Source organism: Sphaeramia orbicularis, chromosome 12 (assembly GCF_902148855.1).
Source record: "Sphaeramia orbicularis chromosome 12, fSphaOr1.1, whole genome shotgun sequence".
In the NCBI taxonomy this organism is placed as follows: domain Eukaryota; kingdom Metazoa; phylum Chordata; class Actinopteri; order Kurtiformes; family Apogonidae; genus Sphaeramia; species Sphaeramia orbicularis.
In genome coordinates this window covers 76,252,201-76,271,337 of record NC_043968.1, presented here as the reverse complement: position 1 = coordinate 76,271,337, position 19,137 = coordinate 76,252,201, and the positions used below count along the sequence as shown (strand labels likewise).

Sequence of the window (19,137 nt, the reverse complement as noted above, 5' to 3'; positions counted from 1 at the left end):
AATCAGTTTGCCGAAGCAGACCACGCCCCCTGCACATGGAGTGAGTCGCTGGTAACAACATTGAAAAATAGGACCAATGGCCCTGTAGCTTACCGGCCAAATTAAAAGCTTTGGGAAATGTATCCAGATGCCATTTATTATCACCCAGTTCTGTGTATTTATTGTATTACAGAAATAGCCCATGTTTTGATCATATTCTAATCAGATCTGTAAAAAATTCAAATTCCAACTTGATATCATTGATATTTACTGTCATGTCTGCTCCCAGACTGTGTCTGTCTTTTCTGTTTTCTCTGTCATTTCCTGTTTTATTTTGTTAAGTTTCCCTCTTGTGTCATGTCTGGTGTCTTTACTTCCCCTCCTTGATTGTTTCACCTGCTCCTGATTACCTGACTCCTCCCTGATTATCTCCACCTGTGTCCTATTGTCTTCCCACCCTCTTGTGTATTTAAACCCTGTGTTTTCCCCTGTTTCTTTGCCAGTTTGTGTTCTACCTTTGTGTGCTCACTTACCAGCGTTTTTGGATACCTGTCAGTCTGTCTGCACGTTTCGACCCGTTTTGCCTTCCGACCACCGATTCTGCCTGTTCCTTGTCTGCCTGCTCATCTGGTTCTGACCTGGTTCGTACTTCGACTTCTGATTCTGCCTATTCCCTGACTACCTCAGCCTCCAACGTGTTACCTTGTGTTTTGACCCTCGCCTGGACCCTGACCGTGAGTAGCCTTTCCCTCATGTCCCGTTGCCTCCTGAATTGCCCTCCTGTGTATGACCTGGCTTGTTTTTTGACTATCCTCTGTTTTGCCCTAGTCGGGGTGTTGACGGGAATCCTCCGGCTCGGCCGTGCTGACCATCCATATTCCCCGCTCACAGCCCGGACGAAGAGTCCAGAATCACACGCCTTCACAGACGTGTTAACTATTTTGTGCTGTGTTTTTACTACTGTGATTGTGTTTAATAAACACTCTCAATTGGTCATCTGTGTTCTGGTCTTGCATTTGGGTTCAGCCTTTGTACTAGTCTCATTACATTTACTGATTCAATCCACGTCCCATCTCTTATAATGGGAACATTTTTCAAAGTGGCACCAAATCCAGAATCAGATCCGGATTGAAATAATTTCAATTCCTTGTGTTGACATCATCATACAGAAGCTGTATACCAAGTTTGAAGTCAATCAGAACAGGAGTTTGGGAGAAAAAGACGATTGAAATTTTTTCCCCATAAGAGCCCATGTTAAATTTTCCGTGAGTTCCCGGATCCAGAAGAAGATCCTGATCAGCATGTGGACATTATGTTTTGGTCATCTCCCCATCAGGGCTGGACTGTAGAAATTTACACTTGATATCATTTATATTTACTGAGTTATTGCATCGATCCACTTCCTATCTCTTATAATGGGGAAATTTTTCAAAGTGGCACCAAATCCAGAATCAGATCCAAATAATTTCACTAATTTTTGTTGACATCATCATAAAGAAGCTGTATACCAAGTTTGAAGTCAATTGGAATTATAATTTCGGAGAAGAAGATGGCTGAAATTTTTGTAACGGACGACAGATGACGACGACGGACACCGCATGACGACAATAGCTTACAGCCTGTCACCCGGTAAGCTGAAAATGAGCAACGAACAAGAGAATATCACAGAAAACAAAGACTTGGTGCCAAAAAGAAAAGCAACATCAGTTATCTGGAATTATTACCACGTAAAAACAAAGCTGGCAAAATGAACTGCAATTCTGGGTAAAATAAGTCACATACTGGATCCTACATCATTGCACGTTCTATATTCTTCATTATTTTTACCATATCTATCCTATTGTGCAGAGGTCTGGGGAAACATCTTTTAAAGCACTCTACAGCCCATATGTACACTACAGAAAAGAACAATAAGGACAATAAACAAAGCAGGATACAAAGAACACACAAACCCACTATTTATAAAATCACACACATTGAAATTCATGGATTTGGTTAAATTTAAAACGGCACAGATAATGTACAAAGCAAGAAATAATCTACTGCCAAAAAATATCCGGGGAATGTTCAATGAAAGAGACGGAGGCTACAATCTAAGGGGAGAGAGAGCTAAATTTAAAAAAACATAAAGTAAGAACAACAATGACAAGTATGTGCATAACAAGCTGTGGAGTGACTTTGTGGAATAATCAAGAACAGGAGATAAAGGAAAGTACAAACATAAATATATTTAAAAAGAGGTATAAAGAAGTGTTTCTAAATATGTATATGGAACATGAGGGATAAAAATAGTACTGTCTCAAATACCCGTCGTGGTTCTTGGAATTAAGAGAAAGTAATTTGAATTTCAGAGATTTTCATATGTGTGAGTGGATTAAATTGAGGACAAATGTGAAGTCTAGAGGGACTGGGATTGTGGGTGTGAAATTAAGGGATGGGTCTGATGATGCATTTAAGTCATTCACTCCTTTGGCGAAGTAAAAAAAAAAGTACTTTAAGTTTAAAATTATTCAGAAATATTGAATTGAGATGGCAGATATGGTTTTTTTTTTTTGTTTTTTTTGTTTGTTTTTGTTTTTTTTATTATTTTTATTATTATGGTGTGAATTATCGATGCTGTACACATTTAAGTTGATGTAAGCAGTGTATTAGTTGAAAAGGATAGGCAAAAAAATAAGCTTTTGCTTCTAGACTATTCCTTTTTGGTTTTTATGTTTATTATGATTGATGTATTGAGTACAATGATTGATGTAAAACCAAAATAAATTCATTCATTCATTCATTTCAGCTACAAGAAGGATGAAACTGAAACACGTGTTCTGTGTCTACACAACCAGACGAAACACAACTAATTTGTTTGACCATTTACGTCGGCACCACACAGCTATTATATCCTCCTGAGTAGTTTTTTATATCGCAATATATATCGCAGGGTTAAAAAAAATTGCAATGTCAGTTTTTTCCAATATTGCGCAGCCCTAATGAGAACAGAAGTCACTGTGGATCACTTGACACATCGGATTTTTTTGGATCAGGAAACTGTTTCCCGTGCTGACTGACCACCTGTAGAAGAATGTGAAGTTGCTCCTCACTCTTAGTGCTGCAGCCAATGAAATCCTAGATCAGAGCTACACCCCTCTCTGCATGGTTTTTGACCACCTTGATGTTTGGCAAAACACCAAGCTTGAGCTACCCCTAAATATTTGCCTATTAAGATAAAATTCTGCACAAGTTCTTTTTTCCATAGGTAGACTCACTTAAGACCTTGGTAGACAAACTATCTAAAACTCAGATTTTTTTGGACCACCTACGACAAGGTTGAAACTTTGAGTATCATTATTGTCACACTGTGAAAAAAAATATTGTGGAATAAATGTATACCTTTCCTGCAGTGTCTTGTGTTGAATTTATTGGAAAAATTGTGTAGTTTCAGAATATAACATAAAAAAATCATATCACTTGTCCTTGTGTGACTTTTTGCATGATGTTTGCTGAAAAGTGGGCAAACATTACCCTTTTTTCAGTGACAAATAATTTGAAAACCCATATTAATCCTGCTGCTGCTTGCAAATGTTCATTGAACTTGCTTCCTTTTAACCTTAGAAGCAGAGTTTATGGTCTGGCCTTTTGAATGAGTATCAGTTTCAGTGATTTCAGTTCAAAGTCAATGACGCCATATCGGCCAGTTCCTCAGAAGACGTCCTGGGACTATTTGGTTTGGATTTTTTGGCTTTTAGGTAAGAATTCTATAATTCTTTATGTAGAGTTGATATTATCATAAATCTGTATGTATTATACACCATTCTCTGTCTTTTTCTGTTGTGAATAAAGCATTACCCAACAATTAAATCTATTCTAATATCATATCAGTCAAATCATTACTTTTACTAACCCTGCCCCCATCAGTTTTTAGTTTGTGAAAAAAATACAAACCATTGTTAAAAAACAAAACAAAAAAAAACCCAACTTGCATTCACTCAATTTTCAATATTAAGCCTCCAAAATTTAATCAATTCTGCCCACCTACATGGGCTACAGTTAGTTTATATTATTTAGACCCATTTACTTTCCTAAAGTGACATCAAGTTTTTTTTTACAACCACATTTTCATATTTGTTTCTGAAACTGCCCAGCAATTTGTTAGATGTTGACTTGTTCTGTCAATGATGAAGCCAATGTAAGCAGCCAGAATCCCTTTAGGAAGGCTTCTATAGATCAGTTTATAGTTAAACTAATAAAACAGGTCTTACACATGTTATGAAGTGATGCCTAATTGATATATATTTTTTTTAATTTCAGACTGACTGAATAGGGCTAAGATGCCCAGACCAAAGCCATCCAGGGGTGGAGGAAGGAAGGCCTCCTGGGGAGGATTCAAAGTTCACAGATGAAGAGAAGAAAGCATGTTAGGTTGGACTTTTGACAAATTAAATGGTTAAATCAAGTAGTGCATCGGCCAAATTTCATGTTTTTTTGTTTCAACCTTGTGCCAATAAAGGCTCAGTGATTTGAAAACCACAAAAGATTTTGCATAAATGAGTTCAGATTCAGGTTCCTGAGAAAATTTGACCCTAAACGGATATATTTTCAGTCCAGAACCAAGAACTTGAATTTTTGCCCTTAATGTCACTAAAATGCAGCTCAAACCTTGAACCTTGTCCTGAGGAATATACATCATTTTCTCTGATAAAAACAAAAAATATAGAGGATAAAATTATAATAAATGGGAATAAATCACTTAAGAAAGGTTAAATTTAGGGAACTGAGACAAAAGTAACTCTGGGTCTTTATGGGATAAAGGAGAAAAAAATCATTGTTACCTTGGAGAGAGAGGACCGCAAACCAAATACTCCAGGTTGTTGCAGCAGCCTCGGGTAAAAGGATTCACTCCTCCTTGGAACTTCCCCGTTACCTGTGAGGATCATAAATCTGCAGTTTATATTTATTCCACACAGATGTTTTCATAGAAATGACAACACTGTTAATAACTGCATTCAACTTTAAACCTGTTGAAATCCAGCAGGTCAGCACAAACCTATTTAAGGATAACATCTGAACCACGTTTAATCTGAGGTAGTTTAGGTTTGTGTTTCAGCTACATGGGTGCTTCTATGAAACTGCTCCTAAAAAAAGGACATGGGGGCTAAAAAATAAAACCAGATGTAGACTAATGTTATGAAGCAGGTTTGAAAGCACTTTGGGTCTATTTAAAAAATAAATATTTACTGAGATAAAACAGAAACTATTTTTCAAATAAAACACATTTTTAGATTATTTTATATTATTTTTTATACAAAAATCCACATGTAACATGGTCAAAAGGACACGAAAATTACACGCTACTATTTTTTCGAATATTTTTTTATTCTCTCTCAAGTACATTTTGGGAATCGAACTAATTATGCAAGGCAGAGTGTTTCACAAAAACGACCGCAGTTGCAAAATCCTTCACCTTTTTTTGATTTGTCCTTAATTTTTTATTTTGCTGTTGTGTACTTTTGTGCTTTGCTGCTGTGAATCTGGAGTTTCCCCTTGTGGGACTAATAAAGGCATATCTTACCCTACCTTATCTTATCTTATCTTATCTTATTTTATCTTACCTTGTCTTATCTTATCTCATCTTATTTTATCTTATCTTACCTTGTCTTATCTTATCTTACCTTGTCTTATCTTATCTCATCTCATTTTATCTTATCTTACCTTGTCTTATTTTATCTTATCTTACCTTGTCTTATCTTATCTTATCTTGTCTTATCTTATCTCATCTTATCTCACCTTGTTTTATCTTACCTTGTCTTATCTTATCTCACCTTATCTCACCTTGTCTTATCTTACCTTGTCTTACCTTATCTTATCTTGTCTTATCTTATCTCACCTTATCTCACCTTGTTTTATCTTACCTTGTCTTACCTTATCTTATCTTATCTTGTCTTATCTTATCTCATCTTATCTCACCTTGTTTTATCTTACCTTGTCTTATCTTATCTTATCTTGTCTTATCTTATCTCACCTTATCTCACCTTGTCTTATCTTATCTTATCTTGTCTTATCTTATCTCACCTTATCTCACCTTGTCTTATCTTACCTTGTCTTACCTTATCTTATCTTATCTTACCTTGTCTTATCTTATCTCATCTTATCTCACCTTGTTTTATCTTACCTTGTCTTATCTTATCTGATCTTATCTTACCTTGTCTTATCTTATCTTATCTTATCTCACCTTGTCTTATCTTACCTTGTCTTACCTTATCTTATCTTATCTTATTTTACCTTGTCTTATCTTATCTTATCTTAATAAACTTTATGAAACCTAATCCTGCATTCAGATTCAAACTGACCTGTTCGTTGGTGGTCCGTCCTCTAGACACCAGGTACAAGTGGAACCCAGTCAGACCCAAAACTGGAATAAGAAACAGCCCTGATATACTGATCACCACCAAACTGAAAACACTGTTAAGGAACACATTTTCACTGGTTAGAAATGAGCATAAAAACCCAACATCCAGTCGTGCATTAAGGACTGATGCTTCAACTGAACCTTTAGTAACCTCACATAAATAAAAAAGACTGTAAATATCATCACAGAATTGTGCTTGAACTCTGAAAAGTGGAGGTAAAGTCCAGTATGTGAGGCTTTAGATTCATGTTCCTACTTTATTCATGTGTTGTTTTAATTTTACTCCTGTACACGTTCAAGGATGAGCTCATTAAACCTACTTTAGAAACTGGGGGTAGTTTATTCTTCAGCATTAACCTATAACACAGGTGTCAAATATGTGAGCCGTGGGCCAAAACCGAACCTCCAAAGGTTCCAGTCTGATTTTCACTTGTTCCATTGGCAGATTTTTTTGCTTGAATTAACCAAAAAAAATCTTAAATTAAGCAAAAAAAAAAATCTGCCAATGAAACAAGTGAAAATTATCTTGGTAAGATTTCTGAAATAAGATTTTCTAGATCAATAGAGGGTATGCACGTACGTCACTTCCCCCCTGGGCCACGCCCCTCTAAGTCAGACTGAGTGGCAAAAACTAACCTGTTCAACATGACGGAGTATAGCAGTAAACACAGCCAGACCGGGAAAATGTGAAATATGAAATTAAATTAAGGACAGTTGGACTGGACATGGATCTGTACGAGCTACCAAAGAACAAGTGGTCCACGAACACTGACATGTGGACAGAAATGGAGGATCCTGACATCCAGGGTGGAGGGGATCAGCACTGTTTTTACCTGAAACAAATATACATGGTTTCATCATTACTGACAACCAGGGTCCAAAACTAGGGCCCAGAACCAGCTGATCCACAGTGCATTTACAGTAGACCGTGGACTGACCCCAGTGAATATATGCATGATCTACTGGGACTGAGGAGATTTACTGAGTCTAGTTCAGATCAAGTACTTTACACAACGCACATACTAGCAGGGGACCACTGTATTCTGGTAAATTATGATATTTTTGCCACCTGTTTTTAAATTACAACATTATTCTTGTAATATTATGGCTTTATTGTCGGAATATGACGACTTTAATCTCATAAATGAATGACATTTTTGTTAAATTAGGAGGTTTGTTTTATAACTACGACTTTATTCTCATAACATTGTGATTCTTTTTGTATTCGACTTTATTCTCATTAAATTAAAGGTTTTATATTGATATTTTATGACTTTATACTCATAGTGACAAGTGTTTTTATTTTCTTATGTGGCCCTAATACTCCGTCGTAGCTTTATTCTCCAGTTCCCCCATATTTGAAAAACTAGGTTAGCCTCAGTTTCAGTTAGTTTACTAATCATGTAGGAGCACAAGGTTCAGAATCACCAAATGAAGACAAAAACCATGAAAGATCTGATCATGAAACCAAGAGCTGCACTAAGAAGTAACGTTAGCCAAAACAATATGTCATTTAAGGTCTGATTTGACCCAAAAATACAGCATAAATTAATGTTAGCTGACACCAAACAGGATCCACAGATCTAGGTTTGGTTTCCTGAATTTGTGGATCCATCGACTTCTCTTTTCTTTGTCTTTCGGTGTCTGTAAAACGATAGCTCCGACTGCTTTTCAAACCTGTTCATACAATCAATCACACAACAGCTCTTCCCCATTTTTTATTATTAAATATTGTTCTGAAGTTTAGACAGTATTGAAGCCAACGCTGTCACTCATCTCCCTCTTTCTGCCACTCAGTGGGCGGAACCGCGGTGACTTCTGCTAGCGGTGACATCACGTGCATACCCTCTATTGTCTAAAAATCAGTTCTTCTATCTCACTATAAAGTTCCTCTTTAGGTGATTATGTCTTATTTTAAGTGTGATGAAATATTTGGGCTAGAAATGAGAAAAATACACTTGGTAAGATTTAGATTTTTGCAGTGTCTAAGTATCTAAAGCTATTAGACCAATTTAATGAAGTAAAAAGTACAACATTTGCCTCTGAGATGGAACGGAGCAAAAAGATAAGGCTGCATTACATTGAAAGCGTAAATGCCTTCAAGTTCTGTTAACGTACAGTAGTTAATAGTAAAAGTAACACATCTGAATGCACAAACACCTGATAGCTGAGACTGATCTCACACAAACCCAGGTTTATATGAATTATTTTAATGCGCAGGAGGATACGTGACGGTGCAGTGCAGCTTCCATAAGTCGTCCATATGGTGCAGGACGTATATGAGGCCGAAGGTAAACACTCCGATCATGTGCACGGTCAACGTCAACAGGAACATGAAGAAGTAACGGTAGTTTCGCCTTCCAATGCAGTTGTTCACCCACGGACAGTGATGGTCGAAGTCCTGAAAAAGAACAGCACACAGAACACTTTTACTGTTTGTACTGTTTGGAACTACAATTCAATGTAGAGGAGATCTATGTCATCAGTGTTAGTGCACACAAACGGCTTTTAAACACTGAAATGACGCCACGTCGACAGAACTTTATTGTTAAACCTTAAAGACCCAAAAGTATCTACTGATCTAAACTGTTTCATACCTGCTGATCCAATAATCCTATCAATACATGTCAATAATTAGTGTAAAGTACAGTTCTTCACCTTTTCATGGTCATCAGATATGACCCATTTGGATGTTCAGAAGCTCCATAGTTACCATGGAAACACCGTCATCTTCTACAACATTGATTCACCAGTAAAACCCATTGAGTTGGATCAATGACAGTGGATGGACACACTGGGTTTATGTTCAGTTCATGATGGATTTGGTTTAAAGAGTCACTTCTTCAGTTTTTTCTCTTTTTGATATATTAATCAACTTTGATCTGAGCTTTTATGAAGAGCCACATGATTAGTAAATTAAATACAGGAAAATATACATACTTAACGCTGCGGGAGATTTTCCTCACCAATTTTTCATCAAATCTGTAAAACCTCAGTCAAAGCCTAAGTATCACAAATCTGTAAGTCTTTCTGTGATTACTCACCTGAATCTCTTCCCTCACGGTGAACAATTTTGAAGTGCCATCCACCATAAACAAAGCATCTCCACCACTGCCATATCTTCAAAAAATCCAAGTTGCACAGCTCTGAAAGCTTTATTGATCTATGTTTTCGGAAGTTAATTTTCAAATGCATAAACAACTTAGCACCTGAACCGCTCAGTCGATTTGTTGAGAGACAAAACAGCAATAGAGTCACCAGCAGCTCCTCAAACCTAAATTACAAAATCCTATTCTGCAGGAAAACTTTGGGACAGTCATCCTTCTCCTGTAAGAGTATTAACCTGTGGAACTCACTGCCATCAGAAATAAAATCCATCTCAGAGTTTAGGATGTTCACCACTAGAAGCAAAACCTGGTTAAAGACAAAACACAACTGTTCTCAGCTGGAAATATTGTGTATATTGTGTGAGAGAGTGAGTGAATGCCTCATATAAATGCAACACTGGATTATCGAATTGTATGGTATGACCATTTTAAATGATGTATATTTATTATATATTATATTTTTATACATGGTATGACCGTTTTAAATTATGTATATTTATTATATATTATATTTTTTTACATGGTATGACCGTTTTAAATGATGTATATTTATTATATATTATATTTTTATACATGGTATTGACCGTTTTAAAGCTATACCGTATGATGTGGCATTTTTACACTTTTCTTTTGTCATCTTAAAATGCTCGTAATAAGCGTGTGTTAAACTAAAATGTAAAAGAAATCCACTAGGTATTGAAACTCAAAAGTGTTTAATTCTGGTATATTTCTGATAAAAGTCTGACCAATCATTTTATTTGGTCCGAATAAAATAATTGGCCGAACCTGGCTGAGCCTCCTGTCAATCATCCATTACGGCCGTCCAGCATCCGATCCATTATCGCCGTCTCACATCCTATACGGGTACCTCTGAATCTGACGCATCACTCGAGCTGCTCCTCCTGTCACTGACCACAGTCTTTCTAGGATGTGTATGGATAGAACTCAAATGCACATGTGGAAGGGAATAAACGGATTTATGAACAGAAACAACAACTAAGGAGAACAAACGGGAGTCTGATGAATGAAGGATGGAGATAAAAGTCTGGAAGTCAGCTGTACTGGACTGAACAGGTCTGCATAAAGCTCAGCTTTTATGACGGTGGGACTCATACAGGTACATGTACATAGTGTCACACAATGTAGGATTATGTAGGATGATAAATGTATGGACTATGAAACCTCAAATGTCCACGGAAAAATTTGCGGAGGCCACGAGTTCAAAGTGCGCGCGCCCGTCGCCTGGGCATCTCATCTCCGTGGTGCAGTGAAGACGCTGACCCAGTACTGCACAGACCACACCCTTAAATACAGGGTCTACTGATGGAACGAGGGCCGCGGCAGGTGGATGATGCATCTGATTACTGAGGGAGGAGTCCGCGGACACACCGAAGTGGACCGGACCTGCCCCTCCGCTTCCTCCGCGCGCATCAGGTGAGAAGAGGCGAGCATCAGAGCTCAGGCAAGGGGAAGTGGGCGGGGCTTTGGAGGGAGGCGGGTTGTTCATGTTCAAACTTTTACTAAGTGCTGTGAGAAATGCCACATCGGTAGGTAGAGCTTTAAATGATGTATATTTTATACTTGTATTGCAATGTTGTGAAAGGGCCCAACCAGGGAATGGAGTTGAGAATTAGCACTAGTTATAAACTCTATATGCATCACATTAGCTGCAAACTGGTAACTATATTTGACTGCATTGTCCCTGTCAAACAAACAAATAAATAAATAAATGTGTAGACCACAGGGAAATGTTTGAAAATGAAGAATTCCATTTAAAAAAGTTAAATATCACTCCTTTAACCTTTGTTTAACCAGGTAAAGTCCAATTGAGATTGAGATTGCTTTTACAAAAGACGACTCTTTCTGCTCCTGTTTAAAAACCCACTGTCCAACACTCGTTTTTCTCCACCAAAACCCATCGCTTCCACATGACTGGACTTGTTTTCATTGTTTAACTCACACTGACAAAAGACTCACCTTGACTTCGTCTTATTTTCATCTGACTCACAGTGACAGGCTCCGTTCACAGCAGATCTTAATGAACAATGTGGATTTTTTTGGTGAAATCTGATTTTTTTGTGTGTGCTCGTTCATATTCCACATTAAATGTGACGTCTATCAGTTTTGAGTCTGAACTGAATGTGACCCTGAAGTGACCCACATGCACTAAAGAGGACCTGCTGGAATACATGACCACGCAGACACACACTGTGTTTATGGAAAGGAAATATGGTTTTTCACTACTCCTCCTCCTGGGACACAGAACTGTGACGTTTGTCGCATTTCAATGATGTAAAGGTCGGATAAATGCGACCTGGACGTTCAGACTGAAGTCACATTGGAAAATATCAGATCTGTATCAGATTTAGGACCACATATGAAAGTAGTCTGGGTCAGATTTAGGACCACATATGAAAGTGATCCGGGTCAGATTAAGGACCACGCATGAAAGTGATCCGGGTCAGATTTAGCACCACATATGAAAGTGGTCCAGGTCAGATTTAGCACCACGTATGAAAGTGATCCAGGTCTGATTTAGGACCGCGTATGAGAGTGGTCTGGGTCAGACTTAGGACCACATATAAAAGTGGTCCGGGTCAGGTTTAGGACCGCATATAAAAGTGGTCTGGGTCAGATTTAGGACCGCATATGAAAGTGGTCTGGGTCAGATTTAGGACCGCATATAAAAGTGGTCCGGGTCAGATTTAGGACCGCATATAAAAGTGGTCTGGGTCAGATTTAGGACCGCATATGAAAGTGGTCCAGGTCAGATTTAGGACCGCATATGAAAGTGGTCCGGGTCAGATTTAGGACCGCATATGAAAGTGATCCGGGTCAGATTTAGGACCACATATGAAAGTAGTCTGGGTCAGATTTAGGACCACATATGAAAGTGTTCCGGGTCAGATTTAGGACCACATATGAAAGTGTTCCGGGTCAGACTTAGGACCACATATGAAAGTGGTCCGGGTCAGATTTAGGACCGCATATGAAAGTGTTCCGGGTCAGATTTAGGACCCCATACGAAAGTGGTCCGGGTCAGATTTAGGACCGCATATGAAAGTGGTCTGGGTCAGATTTAGGACTCCATACGAAAGTGGTCCGGGTCAGATTTAGGACCGCATATGAAAGTGGTCTGGGTCAGATTTAGGAACACATATGAAAGTGGTCCGGGTCAGATTTAGGACCACATATGAAAGTGTTCCGGGTCAGACTTAGGACCACATATGAAAGTGGTCTGGGTCGGATGTAGGACCACATATGAAGGTGGTCTGAGTCAGATTTAGGACCACATATGAAAGTGGTCCAGGTCAGATTTAGGACCACATATGAAAGTGGTCCGGGTCAGATTAGTGTCTATCTTTAACAGATCAGATACAGGTCACATATGGACACAAAAATCCGATTTGGGCCACATGCGTCTGCAGTCTGAATGTAGCCTGTGTTTGTCATTTGTGTCATTTCCACCTGGACGTCCTCTGAACCTCCAGGACCCTCCAGGACCCCCCAGGTCTGCTCTGTTTCTGGGATCCTTGTCTAAATCTAACACACCTTTGTTTGTGTCATTATCATGTCATTCCAAATCAGCTGTGCTTCATTTTATGACTTTTCCAGGCCTGTAAACTGAAATATTCAGCTGTGAGAGCCCTGCCTTAGTGCCTTTGAGCCTGGTCCGTGGTCGCCCACAGTGGGAGCTCTCACCTCCACACAGTGATCGCAGACGCTGCAGTGGGAGCAGCGTGGAGGTCTGTAGAAGTGACAGGAAGCGCACCACTTCATCCTCACTTGGACCCCCTTCACGTCCACATTTTTGTAGAGCGGAGCACGAAACTCATCATCCTTGTCTTCATCCTCACTCGCTGAAAAACAAGAAGATAAAGTGCAAATGTTCTTTTCAACAAACAAGCACAAGTATGTATGTGGTAATTGTGTATGTTTTGGTAATTGGATTTTCTTTTCATAAACAAAATAAAACTAGTGGTTAATTGATTTTTGTTTTAAAATAGAAGAATTAAAATTGAATTTCAAGGTGTTTTTCTTTTTCAGCGTCAAAACAGATAAACCAAATTTAAAAAAACGGATTGATTTTTGTTTTCTCTTTCTAATAAGAAAAAAGAAAGTTAATACCTGACAGAAATGGAAAAACAGACCAAAAACACCAGTTTTTTTTTTTTCATTTTCTGAGACCGGATGTTGTCATTTCAAGGAAAGGTTACAGAGAAAAAAAAAAAAAAACTTTTTTTTTATAAATAATTTGATTCTCTTACTTGATACATTTTTAATTCACAAATGTAAGTTTTGTAATACAAAACCAAATTTTTTTTATTTTTTTGAAAGATGTTGAACTTTATTTAACCTCCTAAGACCCAGGAAATGTCAGCAAAGTACAAGCTTTTCTTGTTTTTTATTAAATAAGTGCCTATATTGGAAACATTATGATGCAACAGTTTTTTCAGATGCACTTTTTAAATTTTTATGGAATGTCCTTTGTGGTGGACAGCTTTATTTTCTTTTTTTTTTGTATAAAGTTGTGAAACTCTTGTCCACAAATGTGGACAGAAAACCCATTTTCTTTTAAATAAATAAACACTTCTAGATAAATCTGGAAACAAAAAGGCTGTAAAAACCATCAGTATTTGTTCTGATTTAGACATTGTATTATAATAACTGTATAATCCTTCCCCCTGGCAAATTGTTATTTTCTCGTTGTATACACTGACTGTGTACTTTAACTTCTTGAATAAAAAAAAAAAGCCTAGGTCAGAGATTCTTACAAACGAGGGGTTTGTTTGAATCGAGTTCGTAGACATTTGTGGAGGGAGCATGTCTACGATGTCCAGATTCTGTATGAACTGCAAGATTCATACAAACCCATTGTTCGTAATAATCTCTGTGACTGAGGCATTCGTGCTCTTTCCTTGAAAATGACAACATCCGGTCTCAGAAAATTAAAAAAAGAGGCGTTTTTGGTCCGTTTTTCCATTTCTGTCAGGTATTAACTTTCTTTTTCGTCATTAGAAAGAGAAAATGAAAATCAATCTGTTTTTTAAATTTGTTTTATCTGTTTTGACACTCAAAAGGAAAAACTGAAATTCAATTTTAATTCTTCTATTCTAAAACAAAAATCAATTAACCACTAGTTTTTATTTTGTTTCTGAAAAGAAAATCTAATTACCAAAAGATACACAGACCTATGTGGTATGTGTGTATATGTATGTATGTATGTATGTATGTATGTATGTATGTATGTATGTATGTATGTATGTATAGATAGATAGATAGATAGATAGATAGATAGATAGATAGATAGATAGATAGATAGATAGATAGATAGATAGATAGATAGATAGATAGATAGATAGATAGATAGATAGATAGATCTGTGTATGTGTATATGTATGTACATATATATGCGTTATTGTATCACATGTTTATATAAATAATATTTTTCTTCTTAATAATATAAAGTCAGAAACAGAATTATTTAACCATAAGTATCATGCATTAGAACAGGGGTGTCAAACTCATTTTAGTTCAGGGGCCACATTCAGCTAAATTTGATCTGAAGTGGGCCAGACCAGTAGAATAATAACATAATAATAGATAAATAATGTCAACTCCAAACTTTTCTCATGTTTTACAGTGAAAAAAGTAAAATACAATTATGAAAATGTTTACATCTACACACTGTCCTTTCAAACAATGTGAATAACATGAACAAACTGAAAAAAAGTGTAATTTTAATAATATTCTGCTTCAGTTTATCATTTCCACACGTACATTATAACTTACAGATCACAGTGGATCTACAAATACACAAAACATTTAGTATCAGGCAGAATATTGTTAAAATTGTACTTATTTTTCTTAAGATATTTCAGGTTCTTCACATTTGTTCAGATTATGCACATTTTTTGTGAAATCATACTTTGTTTTAGTGTAAATACATGAAAATATTTACATTTACAAAGAGAAAAATTTGGAGTTGTGAGTATTTAGAGATTATTATGATAGTATTTTACTGGTCCGACTCACTGGAGATTAAATTGGTCTGAATGTGGAACCCGAACTAAGATGATTGTTAATTTCTTAATATCTATTTTTGCATTTCACAAATTCATCCAAAGGGCCGGAATGGACCCTTTGGCGGGCCGGATTTGTCCCCCAGACCACATGTTTGACACCTGTGCATTAGAATATAAATATGTTTATACCAGAAAGATTATTATTGTTATTAATTATTTAAGGAGAAGGGGAGGGACTTAATAAGTTCTACTTCCTCTCACTCCTTTTCAAATATGTATTTTATGTCTTATGTTTAAATGTTTTGTTTGTTTACTTCTTTTTCTTTTTTTTTCCATTCATATTTGAAATAAACACTTCAGTAAATCAATCAAAACCAAAAAAGCACTTGAATAACGGTAAGAGCTGTGGGACTACCAACCCATGGGAAGCACACCAGCATCCATGAAGGTTGCCATGGTGAAGTTGGCCAGCACGAGGAGGAAGAGGATGGCACAGCATGGTGGCACAGCTGGGCAGATGGTGACGGCCAGCCATGGGCACCTGAACACACACACACACACACACACACACACACACACAGATGAAGCTGTCTGATGCAGTGTAAATACAGGGTGTGTCAGAGTTTGGAGCCCACACAGTTCTATCCAACACACAGAGGTTAAGGTTAATACAAATCACATCTCAAACAAAGATTCCCAGGGATAATCTTCATCCCATTTATTCTGATGGAAGCACTGGATCCAAAAAGTAATTGTTTGCAGTGTAAGATAAGCGTGTATTAGTGTGTCACCACTGGCCACAGCAAGGGATTAAAGGACAGTGTTTGGACTGTCAGTCTGCCTCAGTACGGAGGCAAATCTGGGACAAAAACTGTGTTCATTTAAAACCAAAATATTGAGTTGAACTAACATGTGACTGACAGTATTCAACAGAAAATAAGTGACGGTAAAAAATATATATATAAATTTAATGTTATTCAGGTTCAACTGCTTCTTAACATTTTCAAAGGAAAAAATTGGATTCAATCTGAAAAAAAAAATTTTAAATCTAAGTATAAGTATCATTATTATTACAAGTATAATTTTTTTAATCATTAGGTTTTTTAAATCACTAGTAAAATACATTTTCAAGCTATCTTAATATAAATCAAAATTTAATGTCAATTTAAATTAAAAGACAAATAAATAAATAACAACAACAATAATAATTAATAAACAATAATAATAATAACAATAATTATAATTTTCTAAAATTAAAATGATTATTCCAGGACTGGCTCAATATTTCTGCACCCTGCAGGACTGGACGACACAAAAGAAAAGAAAAGAAAAGAAAAAATGAAAAGAAAGGAAAGGAAAGGAAAGGAAAGGGAAAGGAAAAGAAAAGAAAAGAAAAGAAAAGAAAAGGAAAGGAAAAAAGAAAAGAAAAGAAAAGAAAAGAAAAGAAAAGAAAAGAAAAGAAAAGAAAAGAAAAGAAGCCTAATTCACAAAATCACAGACTTTCAGGTGTCTGTTTTTCTTATGAATACCTCCAATACCTGTTTTTTTTTTCCTGAGCTCGAAAATCAGCTGGATGGAAATCATGTGACATTTACTGTGATGATTATGGATATTACTCCATATGTGTGTCCATGAAGCCCAGCCTTGATCCAAACCAGACCTAACCTGAGGAGTCTGTGACCAGAAAATGATGATTTTCTTTTTCCTTTTTCAAGTATTGCAGTTATTTTATATTGTGGAGGTTTTCTGTGAATTGATTTATAGTCACAGTTTTAGACTGTGTCCTGTTTAGTGAATGTGGAAACTTCACATATAATAAAAGAAAAAGGCCTGATGTTACAAACCCAGGCCTGATTAACATGTTTGAGCAAACACTGCATTATTAATAAACTGCTGACACTCAGCACAAATTTGTGCTTTCTTTTGCACCACAAAGCTTAGATTACAGGGAACAGAAGTGCATTATTAAGATAAGATAAGATAAGATAAGATAAGATAAGATAAGATAAGATAAGATAAGATAAGATAAGATAAGATAAGATAAGACAAGACAAGACAAGACAAGACAAGACAAGACAAGACAAGATAAGTTAAGATAAGATAAGATAAGATAAGATAAGACAAGATAAGATAAGATAAGATAAGATAAGATAAGATAAGATAAGATAAGATAAGATAAGATAAGATCAGATAAGATAAGATAAGATAAGATAAGATAAGATAAGATAAGATAAGATAAGATAAGATAAGATAAGGCAAGGCAAGACAAGGCAAGGGAAGATATGCCTTTATTAGTCCCACAAGAGGAAACTCCAGATTTACAGCAGCAAAGCACAAAAGTACACAACAGCAAAAGAAGTGCAAAATCAAAAATAAGAACAAGTCAAACTAGAAAAGCACTCGGAGAGTGCAGACCTCCGCCATCACAAATTTCTGGCGACCCCAGACATTCAAAACGGAGATTTTTTTTTTTTTTTTTTGCTAAATCTAATTTGCTTTTGATCATGTAATAGTTTGCTATACTTTGTTTCTAATACAGGTTAATTTTAGAGGACATTTAGTCTATATAATGTATATTAATGTGAACGGAGGCAGTAAAGTCAGGTGTAGATTACTGCACAAAGGGAGAATTGGATTTTCCTTGGTCAGGATATGTAAAGTCAGTCCAGCTGTGATTCACAAGGCTGACAATTAATACTGAACAAACAAGAACTCAAACTATGAATTATGAAAGAGCTGCAGCATCTGAAACTGACCACAATGAACATTTGACAGATAAACAGAACCACAGTGCTTCAGTTTCACACTCACAGTTTGTCTTTTATGTATTATGATTGTTTCTGTCAACTCAACATAGAGTTTTTATTAGTACATTTTTAAAAATAATTTTTCAATTACTAGAAATTCCAGGTGACCCCATTTGGGGTCCTGACCCCAAGGTTGAAAAACCCTGACTTAGCTACTCAAATAAACTCATTTTTAATCATATAAAATATAAATGTTCTTCAAATGTTACCAAAGCTTCAACAAGATAACTGACAATAAAACTATTATATGAACTAGAGCTGCACAATATATCGTTTGAGCATCGTCATCGCAGTGTACGTGTGTGCAATAGTCACATCACAGGTCCTGCAATGTAGGAGGTAAATGAACTCAATGTGTTCTCACCTAAGTTCAACCTGGGTACCTGACACACACTGCACACAGCCATCCACCAATCACAGTTGTTCTTATTCAGTTTGCCGTAGCAGACCACGCCCCCACACATGGAGTGAGTCTCTGGTAACATCTTTGAAAAATGAGCAACGAACAAGAGAAAATCCCCGAAAACGAAGACTTGGTGCCAAAAAGAAAAGCAACGTCAGTTATCTGAAATTATTTCAGCTACAAGAAAGATGAAACTGAAACATGTGTTCTGTGTCGACACAACCAGAGGAAACGCAGCTAATGTGTTTGACCATTTATATCAGCACCTAAATTCTATTCTAAAATCCAAAATTCTAAAATTTTTTGACTTGGTGGATCATAAAACGGCTCAATTATTATACAAAGCAAGGAATAAATTGCCACCGAAAAACATTCAAAACCTGTTTAATGAAAGAGAGGGGGGTTATAATTTAAGGGA

At 36.6% G+C, this 19,137-nt stretch overlaps 1 protein-coding gene across 1 annotated transcript in view; it reads right to left on the bottom strand.

The window, feature by feature from the left end:
• Window positions 1–19,137, bottom strand: part of zdhhc8a (zDHHC palmitoyltransferase 8a) — a 58,769-nt gene that overhangs the window by 12,753 nt on the left and 26,879 nt on the right. Inside the window, exons 2-6 of the mRNA XM_030150448.1 lie at window positions 15,929–16,050; window positions 13,186–13,343; window positions 8,605–8,777; window positions 6,318–6,420; window positions 4,800–4,891 (exon numbers count right to left, since the gene is read on the bottom strand). Of these exons, the coding sequence (XP_030006308.1) occupies window positions 4,800–4,891; window positions 6,318–6,420; window positions 8,605–8,777; window positions 13,186–13,343; window positions 15,929–16,050 (648 nt within the window). The remainder of the gene's footprint in view (window positions 1–4,799; window positions 4,892–6,317; window positions 6,421–8,604; window positions 8,778–13,185; window positions 13,344–15,928; window positions 16,051–19,137) is intronic.